This window comes from Eubalaena glacialis, chromosome 3, assembly GCF_028564815.1.
Source record: "Eubalaena glacialis isolate mEubGla1 chromosome 3, mEubGla1.1.hap2.+ XY, whole genome shotgun sequence".
Lineage (NCBI taxonomy): Eukaryota > Metazoa > Chordata > Mammalia > Artiodactyla > Balaenidae > Eubalaena > Eubalaena glacialis.
Window position 1 is genome coordinate 126824802 of NC_083718.1, and position 13386 is coordinate 126838187.

The 13386-nt window shown below is 38.8% G+C and overlaps 2 protein-coding genes across 2 annotated transcripts in view; both read right to left on the reverse strand.

The window, feature by feature from the left end:
* Window positions 1-13386, reverse strand: part of GIPC2 (GIPC PDZ domain containing family member 2) — a 92051-nt gene that overhangs the window by 11764 nt on the left and 66901 nt on the right. The window lies entirely within an intron of this gene.
* Window positions 3558-13335, reverse strand: LOC133089035 (NEDD4 family-interacting protein 2-like). Its single transcript, XM_061187214.1, has 2 exons — window positions 13254-13335; window positions 3558-4495 (listed from the first exon to the last, which is right to left on the reverse strand). Exons 1-2 carry the CDS (start codon window positions 13333-13335, stop codon window positions 3558-3560), a joined length of 1020 nt encoding a protein of 339 aa, XP_061043197.1.

Sequence of the window (13386 nt, forward strand, 5' to 3'; positions counted from 1 at the left end):
CAGAGCAACTAAGCCCGTGCGCCACAACTACTGAGCCTGCGCTCTAGAGCCCACGAGCCACAACTACTGAGCCCGTATGCCACAGCTACTGAAACCCGCGCGCTCAGAGCCTGTGCTCCGCAACAAGAGAAGACACGGCAATGAGAAGCCCGCGGACCACAAGGAAGAGTAGCCCCTGCTCACCGCAACTAGAGAAAGCCCGTGCGCAGCAACAAAGACCCAACGCAGCCAAAAATAAGTAAATAAATAAATTTATGAAAAAAAAGAGAAAAGCAAAAGAAACTTTAGCAAAATGAAATACTTTTTTAAAAGTTTTATTACATTAACATAGTGACAGCTACTAAAATGCTTTTAATATGTTAACTATAATAGATTTGCAATATGCCGCAATAATATTTAGCACCTGAATACAACCTGGCAAAAAATATTCCACTAAAATGTAGAATTGTTGCACCACATATAGCAGCTAAGTGCTGACATCTAGTGGCCAAACTGAGAATATCTTTATATTATTACCACTACTAAACAACTTTCACATCATTATTAATGACAAACTTATATTGGTGATACAGGTCAATCTATTTTCCACTAAGTTTTTAAATACTTAAACATAACTTTTAGCTATAAGACACTACTGAAGGTGAAAAATCTTGGTATCAAAGTCCCAGAATTAAATCTCAGTCCTTGTTAGCTGACATTGGACAAGTTACCAAACATCTCTGAATGTTTGTTCTCAAATCTATAAAATGGCACATAGCAGGGTTTAGATAAAGGTTAGTGACCACCATTCTTAATTTAACCATTAAATCTGTAACTGTACCTCTTTCTATGTAAAGTCTTTAGCACCTACTTTCCCTAAGACTTTTCATAAATATTGACCCATTTCAAGCAACTCACACATTAGTCAAACATCAAAAAATACAGGCAATACAGAATGTTTAAGAAAAATCTATTTCCAAAATTTCTTTGGCTTTATCTGAGAAGGATGACTTTCCATAGTGTTCATTGTTTTGAATTCAGTGAAAAAAGAAATCATCCTAGGAAAAAATGTAATTATCTCTAAATAACATTATCATATACGTTTAAAAGACCTATAGGGCTTCCCTGGTGGCGCAGTGGTTGGGAGTCTGCCTGCCAATGCAGGGGACACGGGTTCGAGCCCTGGTCTGGGAGGATCCCACATGCCACGGAGCGGCTGGGCCCGTGAGCCACAACTACTGAGCCTGCACACCTGGAGCATGTGCTCCGCAACAAGAGAGGCCGCGATAGTGAGAGGCCCGCGTACCACGATGAAGAGTGGCCCCCGCTTGCCACAACTAGAGAAAGCCCTCGCACAAAAAAAAAAAAAAAAAAAAAAAAAGACCTATAAAAGATTTTACAGGAAAACATTACTGAGAAACTATCATTCAAATTTCCTTTCCACTTATTTCTGGATCTCTTTTTTTTTTTTTTTTTGAAAGATACTTTTTATTGGCTTTTTAAAAGACAAAATGCAAATGAGAGTATCTTATTCAGAAAATTAATTTTCAAAAATGTCTTAAATGAAATAAATATAATATCTAATACAATCTCTTCCTGCAAGAATCTCTAAGATGAACAATGCTAAAAACCAAGCTTCTCATTTGAGAAACCCTAAAACTGTCATGTCCCTTTAAAAAAAAAAAAGATTTTCTTATAAAGGACATGTGGCGTACCCACATTTTCTTAAAATTTGTCCTAAAACTATCTTTAACACCCAAATTTTCTATATATATTAAGTTCACTTAATTTAAAATTAATGAAGAGATATCTAGACACAATTTCTAATAAAACAATGCAGAAAGTAATTTATGCATGGTTATTTACAGAAAGTTTTGCTAAATAATGATGTAAATATTGGTTCAACAATCTGACAAAGCCTACTAATCAGCACTGCAGGTTTCAAAAAACTTTATATATAACAAAGGATGTTTCATGTGTAGAGTTACTAGATAAATCTAAGAGCCAGAAACTAAAGTATTTGACATGGTTAATAATTTCATCTTTATTACATTAAATGTCAGGTCAGAAGTCAATGGCATTTACATGCTGGAAGACTGTTTATCACTCAACTCTTTCAATTGTATCAAACACTGATTAATCAAATGTGACTGCACTTTACTGCTACAACTTTACGGTTTCTTTCAAGTATACCCAAATCTTTTAAATGGGCACATATGCAACTGTGCAAAACAAATGAAATATAAATATTTAAGAGAATGAACAGAAACGGCTTTTAAGCATAAACCACTCTGCCATTCAGTTTTGAAGCTCTACCTTTTCTTCACTAATTTGTCTTCTGTTTTTAGTAGTCTTCTATCTTATTAAAGTTGCAGGTTTACAGACGATCTGGAAATTTCACATTGATATAAGAAAGGAATGTCTGGTGGATGCAGTCTAGGGACAAAAAGAATTAGCCTTAAAATGTATTAAGTTGCAATTATCTAAACGACAGCATAATGAAAACCCATCTTATAGTAGTATTACATCAAGTATATAATATCCTTTTGGTAAGAATGACATAAGGTAGCATATATCAAAATATATTCTAAAGTTTAGGTTTCTAACCATCTAGAAAATATTTACATTATAGTTTAAACTCTTGAAAATGCAAACAAGGTAATCACACTGAATATTCACAGAATATCATTTAAATTAGTAAAATTACTTTGCCTTTTATCTTACAGGTAATACCGACAAACTCTTAAGGTCACTGCTTGTAAAGACATTTTACCAGTTAAAGAGAAAATGTGACATCTCCTAGGGGGAAGAAGAAACCTTAGTGGAACATTTAAAGTGATATTTAAATATAATCTAGAAATGCAATTGTAATCATTGTTCTCTTTAGCAGAAATAAGTAAATCATGTTAGCTTATGTAAAACTCATATAAGCATAAAATTTAAGCAACCAAATCACAAACCATACAATTTATTTATACTTAAGTCATAGCAACTTGAAACATTTTGTACTTAAAGATACATCCAGAAGTTAAGTGTTTTAGTAGACATTTTGCTTATGCAGTTCAACTACTTTAAAAGTTCAAATCAATGAAGTGTATGATACTTGCTTTAAAAGTATCAATAGTATAGGAGTAGAGATATGAGGTCTCTTCATGTGAAGATCTACTAGCTGCACAATAAATAAATGCCTTTACTATATACACAGCCTCCAGAAACTCACTGGATAACCAGTAAGACAACCTCTGCTCATTTCTTTATATTCCCATTTATTCAAGTTGCAGCCTTCTTTGTTGATACAAACTGGCACACATTAAGAAAATAGTAACAAAGCTCCTATTTTCTTCACACAACTTTTATTCATTGACCCAGTTTGTTAAGATCAGTGCATGGCAAATTGCTTTTCAATCACAGATTTGTTTTTTTGTTTGTTTGTTTTATCCACCAGATATCTATGTGAATTTCACACTGTTTTATGCAAAATGCCCATTCTCTCTGTGTAAGTGCTTTGTCATATTTTGTTTTCCAAGCTTTCAAATGCTGTGCTGGTGGTTACTTCATAGACATTCTGTGGTCAAGCTCTATAATAAGAAGAAATATCTTGTTCTATGAGCAGCTGCCATGCTTTCAGACATGTTTCTGACTTTTAGATAATTAACAAATCCTCTGAAGAAAAGAAGCGGGCCAAGTACAAGAAATATCCACCAAAGCCAATACTGTCCATTGAAATATCCAGTAAAATAATCAGAAAACCTGACAATAAGGATCCATTTGATCAATGAAAGGCCAAATCCACAGATGGCACCATACCTTCCAGCTATGGTACTGGTGATACAGAAGGATAAACAAAATCCAAGCCAGTTGAAAATAAATGCCATGAAAAATGCCAGCATGAAAATCCCATCATTACCCACTCTGAGCTGGTCTGCATCGCTGAAGTCATCTCTTGTTGGACACTCTTCCTCTTGAATTCTTTGAGATGTTTCTGCTGCTGCAGCTGCCATTGCAGCCGCTTTGGCCTTCTCAGCTTCATCATACGTAGGAAGAGAGGTAGCAACACTGTAAGGAGGTGGCACAGGATAAACCTCACTGTCAACGTCTGTATCTGAAGTTGTAGGTACTTCCACAGTAATACTGCTATAAGGTGGAGGAGAAGAGTCAGTCTCAAGTCCAGATGCTGAAGGAGCAGCCTGCACATTTTGTGGTGTTGGGTTTGAAGTTGATGGCTGCTCTACAGCAGATGATTCTGAATTATCCTCTTCATTGTGAAGCACCTGGTAGCGGCCAGTCCCCGGCTGGTGATGATCCATCCAGCCCGGCTCGGGATCCGGCTTCCGAGCGGGCGAGTGCCCTCGGCGCTCAGCCCCCTCGGTCACCCGGGTCGACGACGTCGTCGCCGCAGGGACCCTTCCGCCTCTGTTTCTGCCGCCGCGGTCGCCCAGCCGGACCACCTCACTTCCCGTCACGGCCACAGAAGCCGCCGAAACCTCCGCGTCGGCCGCAGCTCTGGGCCGAAGCTCTTTTTTTTTTTTTTTAAGGATTTTCATTTTTACTTTTATAATGACAAACTTCATTAGCAATAACATTAATTTTTTAACATCTTCATTGGAGTATAATTGCTTTACAATGTCGTGTTAGATTCTGCTGTATAACAAAGTGAATCAGCTATATGTATACATATATCCCCATATCCCCTCCCTCTTATGCCTCCCTCCCACTCTCCCTATCCCACCCGTCTAGGTGGTCACAAAGCACTGAGCTGATCTCCCTGTGCTATGTAGCTGCTTCCCACTACCTATCGATTTTACATTTGGTAGTGTATATGTCAATGCTACTATCTCTCTTGGTCCCAGCTTACCCTTCCCCCTCCCCGTGCCCTCAAGTCCATTCTCTACCTCTGCGTCTTTATTCCTGTCCTGTCCCTAGGTTCTTCAGAACCTTTTTCTTTTTTTTTAGATTCCATATATATGTGTTAGCATACGTTATTTTCTCTTTCTGACTTACTTCACTCTGTATGACAGACTCTAGGTCCATCCACCTCACTACAAATAACTCAATTTCATTTCTTTTTATGGCTGAGTAATATTCCATTGTATATATGTGCCACATCTTCTTCATCCATTCATCTGTTGATGAAGACTTAGGTTGCTTCCATGTCCCAGTTATTCTAAATAGTGCTGCAATGAACATTGTGGTACATGACTCTTTTTGAATTATGGTTTTCTCAGGGTATATGCCCAGTAGTGGGATTGCTGGGTCATATGGTAGTTATATTTTTAGTTTTTTAAGGAATCTCCATACCATTCTCCATAGTGACTGTATCAATTTACATTCCCACCAACAGTGCAAGAGGGTTCCCTTTTCTCCACACCCTCTCCAGCAGTTATTGTTTGTAGATTTTTTCATGATGGCCATTCTGACTGGTGTGAGGTGATACCTCATTGTAGTTTTGATTTACATTTCTCTAATGATTAGTGATGTTGAGCATCCTTTCATGTGTTTCTTGGCAATCTGTATATCTTCTTTGGAGAAATGTCTATTTAGGTCTTCTGCCCATTTTCGGATTTTTTTTTTTTGCTTTTTTGATATTGAGCTGCATGAGCTGCTTGTATATTTTGGAGATTAATCCTTTGTCAGTTGCTTCGTTTGCAAATATTTTCTCCCATTATGAGGGTTGTCTTTTCGTCTCGTTTATGGTTTCCTTTGCTGTGCAAAAGCTTTTAAGTTTCATTAGGTTGCATTTATTTATTTTTGTTTTATTTCCATTTCTCTAGGAGGTGGGTCAAAAAGGACCTTGCTGTGACTTATGTCATAGAGCATTCTGCCTACATTTTCCTCTAAGAGTTTTATAGTGTCTGGCCTTACATTTAGGTCTTTAATCCATTTTGAGTTTATTTTTGTGTATGGTGTTAGGGAGGGTTCTAATCTCATTCTTTTACATGTACCTGTCCAGTTTTCCCAGCACCAATTACTGAAGAGGCTGTCTTTTCTCCATTGTATATTCTTGCCTCCTTTATCAAAAATAAGGTGAGCATATGTGTGTGGGTTTATCTCTGGGCTTTCTATCCTGTTCCATTGACCTATATTTCTGTTTTGGTTCCAGTACCATAGTCTTGATTACTGTAGCTTTGTAGTATAGTCTGAAGTCCAGGAGCCTGATTCCTCCAGCTCCGTTTTTCTTTCTCAAGATTGCTTTGGCTATTCGGGGTCTTTGTGTTTCCATACAAATTGTGAAATTTTTTGTTCTAGTTCTGTGAAAAATGCCATTGGTAGTTTGATAGGGATTGCATTGAATCTGTAGATTGCTTTGGGTAGTATAGTCATTTTCACAATGTTGATTCTTCCAATCCAAGAACATGGTATATCTCTCCATCTGTTTGTATCATCTTTAATTTCTTTCATCAGTGTCTCATACTTTTCTGCATACAGGTCTTTTGTCTCCTTAGGTAGGTTTATTCCTAGGTGTTTTATTCTTTTTGTTGCAATGGTAAATGGGAGTGTTTCCTTAATTTCTCTTTCAGATTTTTCATCATTAGTGTATAGGAATGCATGAGATTTCTGTGCATTAATTCTGTATCCTGCTACTTTACCAAATTCACTGATTAGCTCTAGTAGTTTTCTGGTAGCGTCTTTAGGATTCTCTATGTATCGTATCATGTCATCTTCAAACACTGACAGCTTTACTTCTTTTCCGACTTGGATTCCTTTGATTTCTTTTTCTTTTCTGATTGCTGTGGCTAAAACTTCCAAAACTATGTTGAATAACAGTGGTGAGAGTGGGCAACCTTGTCTTGTTCCTGATTTTAGAGGAAATGGTTTCAGGTTTTCACCACTGAGAATGATGTTGGCTGTGGGTTTCTCATATATGGTCTTTATTATGTTCAGGTAAGTTCTCTCTATGCCTACTTTCTGGAGGGTTTTTATCCTAAACGGCTGTTGAATTTTGTCGAAAGCTTTTTATGCATCTATTTAGATGATCATATGGTTTTTATCCTTCAGTTTTTTAATATGGTATATCACATTGATTGATTTGGGTATATTGAAGAATCCTTGCATTCCTGGGATAAACCCCACTTGATCATGGTGTATGATCCTTTTAATGTGCTGTTGGAATCTGTTTGCTAGTATTTTGTTGAGGAGTTTTGCATCTATGTTCATCAGTGATATTGGCCTGTAGTTTTCTTTCTTTGTGACATCTTTGTCTGGTTTTGGTATCAGGGTGATGGTGGCCTAGCAGAATGTGTTTGGGAGTGTTCCTCCCTCTGCTATATTTTGGAAGCGTTTGAGAAGGATAGGTGTTAGCTCTTCTCTAAATATTTGAAAGAATTCACCTGTGAAGCCATCTGGTCCTGGCCTTTTGTTGGTTGGAAGATTTTTTTTTTTTTTTGGTTGGAAGATTTTTAATCACAGTTTCAATTTCAGTGCTTGTGATTGGTCTGTTCATATTTTCTATTTTTTCTTGGTCCAGTCTCAGAAGGTTGTGCTTTTCTAAGAATTTGTCCATTTCTTCCAGGTTGCCCATTTTATTGGCATATAGTTGCTTCTAGAAATCCCTCATCATCCTTTGTATTTCTGCAGTGTCAGTTGTTACTTCTCCTTTTTCATTTCTAATCCTGTTGATTTGAGTCTTCTCCCTTTTTTTCTTGATGAGTCTGGCTAATGGTTTATCAATTTTGTTTATCTTCTCAAAGAACCAGCTTTTAGCTTTACTGATCTTTGATATCGTTTCCTTCATTTCTTTTTCATTTATTTCTGATCTGATCTTTATGATTTCTTTCCTTCTGCTACCTTTGGGGTATTTTTGTTCTTCTTTCTCTAATTGTTCTTCTTTCTCTAATTGCTTTAGGTGTAAGGTTAGGTTGTTTATTTGAGATATTTCTTGAGGTAGGATTGTATTGCTATAAACTTCCCTTTTAGAACTGCTTTTGTTACATCCCATAGCTTTTGGGTCATCGTGTTTTCATTGTAATTTTTTCTAGGTATTTTTTAATTTCCTCTTTGATATCTTCAGTGACCTTTTGGTTATTTAGTAGCGTATTGTTTAGCCTCCATGTGTTTGTATTTTTTACAGTTTTTTCCTGTAATTGATATCTAGTCTCATAGCATTGTTGTCAGAAAAGATACTTGATACGATTTCAATTTTCTTAAATTTATCAAGGCTTGATTTGTGACCCAAGATATGATCCTGGAGAATGTTCCATGAGCACCTGAGAAGAAAGTGTATTCTGTTGTTTTTGGATGAAATGTCCTACAAATATCAATTAAGTCCATCTTCTTTAATGTGTCATTTAAAGCCTGTGTTTCCTTATTTATTTTCCTTTTGGATGATCTGTCCATTGGTGAAAGTAGGGTGTTAAAGTCCCCTACTATGATTGTGTTACTGTCAATTTCCCCTTTTATGGCTGTTAGCATTCGTCTTATGTATTCAGGTGCTCCTATGTTGGGTGCATAAATATTTACAATTGTTATATCTTCTTCTTGGATTGATCCCTTGATCAGTATGTAGTGTCCTTCTTTGTCTCTTGTAATAGTCTTTATTTTAAAGTCTATTTTGTCTGATATGAGAATTGCTACTCCAGCTTTCTTTGGATTTCCATTTGCATGGAATATCTTTTTCCATCCCCTCACTTTCAGTCTGTATGTGTCCCTAAGTCTGAAGTGGGTCTCTTGTAGACAGCATATATATGAGTCTTGTTTTTGTATCCATTCAGCCAGTCTATGTCTTTTGGCTGGAGCATTTAATCCATTCACATTTCAGGTAATTATCAATATGTATGTTCCTATTACCCTTTTGTTCATTGTTTTGGGTTTGTTTTTGTAGGTCTTTTCCTTCTCTTGTGTTTCCTGCCTAGAGAAGTTCCTTTAGCATTTGTTGTATAGCTGGTTTGGTGGTGCTGAATTCTCTTAGCTTTTGCTTCTCTGTAAAGGTTTTAATTTCTCCATCCAATCTGAATGAGATCCTTGCTGGGTAGAGTAATCTTAGGTGTAGGTTTTTCCCTTTCATCACTTTAAATATGTCCTGCTATTTCCTTCTGGCTTGCAGAGTTTCTGCTGAAAGATCAGCTGTTAACCTTATGGGGATTCCCTTGTATGTTATTTGCTGCTTTTCCCTTGCTGCTTTTAATATTTTTCTTTGTATTTAATTTTTGATAGTTTGATTAATATATGTCTTGGCATGTTTCTCCTTGGATTTATCCTGTATGGGACTCTCTGTGCTTCCTGGACTTGATTGACTATTTCCTTTCCCATGTTAGGGAAGTTTTCAACTATAATCTCTTCAAATATTTTCTCAGACCCTTTCTTTTCCTCTTCTTCTTCTGGGACCCCTATAATTCGAATGTTGGTGCATTTAGTGTTGTCCCAGAGGTCTCTGAGACTGTCCTCAATTCTTTTCATTCTTTTTTCTTTATTCTGCTCTGCAGTAGTTATTTCCACTATTTTATCTTCCAGGTCGCTTATCCGTTCTTCTGCCTCAGTTATTCTGCTACTGATTCCTTCTAGTGAATTTTTAATTTCATTTATTGTGTTGTTCATCACTGTTTGTTTGCTCTTTCGTTCTTCTAGGTCCTTGTTAACCGTTTCTTGTATTTTCTCCATTCTATTTCCAAGATTTTGGATCGTCTTTACTATCATTACTCTGAATTCTTTTTCAGGTAGACTGCCTATTTCCTCTTCATTTGGTTTGGTGGGTTTTTACCTTGCTCCTTCATCTGCTGCATATTTCTCTCTCTTCCCATTTTGCTTAACTTACTGTGTTTGGGGTCTCCTTTTCACAGGCTGCAGGTTCGTAGTTCCCATTGTTTTTGGTGTCTGCCCCCAGTGGGTAAGGTTGGTTCAGTGGCTTGTGTAGGCTTCCTGATGGAGGGACTGGTGCCTGTATTCTGGTGGGTGGGGCTGGATCTTGTCTTTCTTTTGAGCAGGGTTGCATCCAGTGGTGTGTTTTGGGGTGTCTTGAACTTAGTATGATTTTAGGTAGCCTCTCTGCTAATGGGTGGGGTTGTGTTGCTGTCTTGCTAGTTGTTTGGCATGGGGTGTCCAGCACTGGAGCCTGCTGGCCATTGGGTGGAATTAGGTCTTAGTGTTGAGACGGAGATCTCTGGGAGAGCTCTCGCCAACTGATATTATGTGGGGCCGGGAGGTCTCTGGTGATCCAGTGTCCCCAACTCGGCTCTCCCACCTCACAGGCTCAGGCCTGACACCAGGCCGGAGCACCAAGACCCTGTCAGCCACATGGCCCAGAAGAAAAGGGAGAAAAAAAGAAAGAAAATAAATAAAAATAAAATAAAATAAAAATTTAAAAATTAAAATAAAAAAATTAAAAAGTAATTAAAAAAAGAAGAGAGCAACCAAACCAATAAACAAATCCACCAATGATAACAAGCGCCAAAAACTATACTAAGATAAACATAAAAATCAGAAACAAGTCAGTCACAGACAGCAAACCCCAAGTCTACAGCTGCTCCCAAAGTCGACCACCTCAGTTTTGGGTTGATTCATTGTCTATTCAGGTATTCCACAGATGCAGGGTACCTCAAGTTGACTGTGGAGATTTAATCCGCTGCTCCTGAGGCTGCTGGGAGAGATTCCCCTTTCTCTTCTTTGTTCACACAGCTCCTGGGGTTCAGCTTTGGTTTTGGTCCCACCTCTGCATGTAGGTCGCCCTCAGGCTTCAGTTTCCACCCAGACAGGAGGGGGTTAAAGAAGCGGCTGATTAGGGGTCTCTGGTTCACTCAGGCTTGGGGGAGGGACGGGTACAGTAGTTATAATTGGAATGTAGGGCGAGCCTGCGGCGGCAGAGGCCACCATGATGTTGCAACAGCCTGAGGCGCACTGTGTGTTCTCCCAGGGAAGTTGTCCCTGGATCACGGGACCCTGGCAGTGGCGGGCTGCACAGGCTCCCGGGGCGGTGTGGATAGAGACCTGTGTTTGCACATAGGATTCTTGGTGGCTGCAGCAGCAGCCTTAGCGTTTCATGCCTGTCTCTGGGGTCCACGCTGAGAGCCGTGGCTCGCACCCATCTCTGGAGCTCATTTAGGCAGTGCTCTGCCTTCTGTGGGCAGACAGGGAAGGAATCCCCTCTCCTCGCACACACCGAAACAACGGTCTCTCGCCTCTTAGGCAGGTCCAGACTTTTTCCCAGACTCCCTTCCTGCTAGCTATGGCGCACTAGCCCCCTTCCGGCTGTGTTCACGCAGCCAATCCCAGTCCTCTCCCTGGGATCTGACCTCCAGAGCCTGAGCCTCAGCTCCCAGCCCCCATCCGCCCCAGCATGTAAGCAGACAAGCCTCTCAGGCTGGTGAGTGCTGGTCGGCACCGATCCTCTGTGCAGGAATCTCTCCACTTTGCCCTCTGCACCCCTGTTGCTGTGCTCTCCTCCGTGGCTCCGAAGCTTCCCCCCCGCCCACCACCCCCTGTCTCCACCAGTGAAGGGTCTTCCTAGTGTGTGGAAACTTTTCCTCCTTCACAGCTCCCTCCCAGAGGTGTAGGTCCCATCCCTATTCTTTTGTCTCTGTTTTTTCTTTTTTCTTTTGCCCTACCCAGGTACATGGGGAGTTTCTTGCCTTTTGGGAAGTCTGAAGTCTTCTGCCAGCATTCAGTAGGTGTTCTGTAGGAGTTGTTCCGCATGTAGATGTATTTTTGATGTATTTTGGGGGAGGAAGGTGATCTCCAAGTCTTACTCCTCTGCCATCTTGAAGGCCTCCCCCACTCTGGATCTCTTTTTAAATTAGAAATCCTAAAATTCTGAAGTTGCTGGGATGATCTCCAAACTCCTAAGTTGGTATCATCAGAAAATAGTGTAGTTCCGTATACAATTTACACAATGGTCTTAAATATTCATGAAGAAACTTATATGACACAACTTTCCTTTAAGTTAGGTCAATCCCATCTAGGGTCTTACAGGACTCAAAATCTTCCAGAAACCATTTTCCCCCATGGGTAACATTCCAAGGCAAGCCACGTTGGCTGGCATTGGGTTGGTTGTGAAATAGTTCACAACTTTACAACCAAATGAAGCACTATCCCCTTCAGGGTTACTTCTACATAAACCCATTTGAATTGTTTTCCATTTTCAAATGGTAAATACATCCCAATCCTTTTTTGAGGATAGTATTTTAGGTTTTAGTCATTTTATTGCCATATTACTTTTTAAGTTGTCTAACAAAAACATATTAACTCAAAAATAATGTGATATCAATGTAATTTGCATTAAGACAACATTTCTGAAAGCTAAGAAATGCTTGGAATACAAACTAGTAAATATATTCATTTGTCTGTTGAATCAGTGTCATATTTGTGAGTCATATTTCATGCTAATCAGATCTGAATAATGAGAGAAATTCCTAATTCAGCAATGGTTCACATTCTCCAAATAATTACTTTCCTTAAACTTTACCTCCCTAGGTGACTAATCACATTGCTAATCATGTATAATAATAATGATTTTTATGTCATTGAAGGAATTTGATGAATTAACTTTATAAAGGGATTACTAGTTAATTTACAAGGAATTTGTGAGGAATGTTTAGTGCTCTGAATTTATCAGAGTGAAAGAAAATTGATCTTTAAAGAACTTTCTTGGGCTTCCCTGGTGTCGCAGTGGTTAAGAATCTGCCTGCCAATGCAGGGCACACGGGTTCAAGCCCTGGTCCAGGAAGATCCCACATGCCGCGAAGCAGCTAAGCCCATGAGCCACAACTACTGAGCCTGCGCTCTAGAGCCCACAAGCCACAACTACTGAAGCCTGCATGTCACAACTACTGAAGCCTGCACACCTAGAGCCTGTGCCCCGCAACAAGAGAAGCCATCGCAATGAGAAACCTGTGCACTGTAACGAAGAGTAGCCCCCCGCTCGCCACAACTAGAAAAAGCCCACGCACAGCAACGAAGACCCAACGCAGCCAAAAAATTAATAAAATAAATACATCTATAAAAAAAGAACTTTCTTAATTCATTTATAATTACTTGTACCATTGCCCAACACTCTTCCCTGTATATTTGTATATTTTAATAACAAAAGATTTATTATTAAATATGATTTATTTAATTATGCCCAATTTATACTTAAGTAGCTATAAGACAGACCTATGCCCAAAATTAAGTTCTACAGTTGAGCACTGCTTTAAGTTCTCACCTTTGGAAAGTATGATTCTCCTAAAGCTCAAGATCCAGCAACTGATACCCTAGTTCCTGAATCTTATAATATTTATACACTATACAATTTAAAAACTTCTCAATTGAATAGAGATATTTCATATTACTTTCCTGACAAATACTACCTGAGTTTAAGAGCACTAGCATCTCTAAATCCCCGTTACTCTCATTTGCAAGTTCATTTGCATAACGGTCACAGGCCCACATCATTTATGCAAATCTCTTTATTTTTCCAAATACAAACAGATTGGGAGAAAC

Bases quoted from the DNA above. Each gene is read 5' to 3' on its own strand.
- LOC133089035 (XM_061187214.1), bottom strand. From the start codon at position 13,335: ATGTGGGCCTGTGACCGTTATGCAAATGAACTTGCAAATGAGAGTAAC. The intron at 4,496-13,253 runs GTAGTATTTGTC...AAAAAAAAAAAG, and splicing joins GCTAGTGCTCTTAAACTCAG to AGCTTCGGCCCAGAGCTGCG.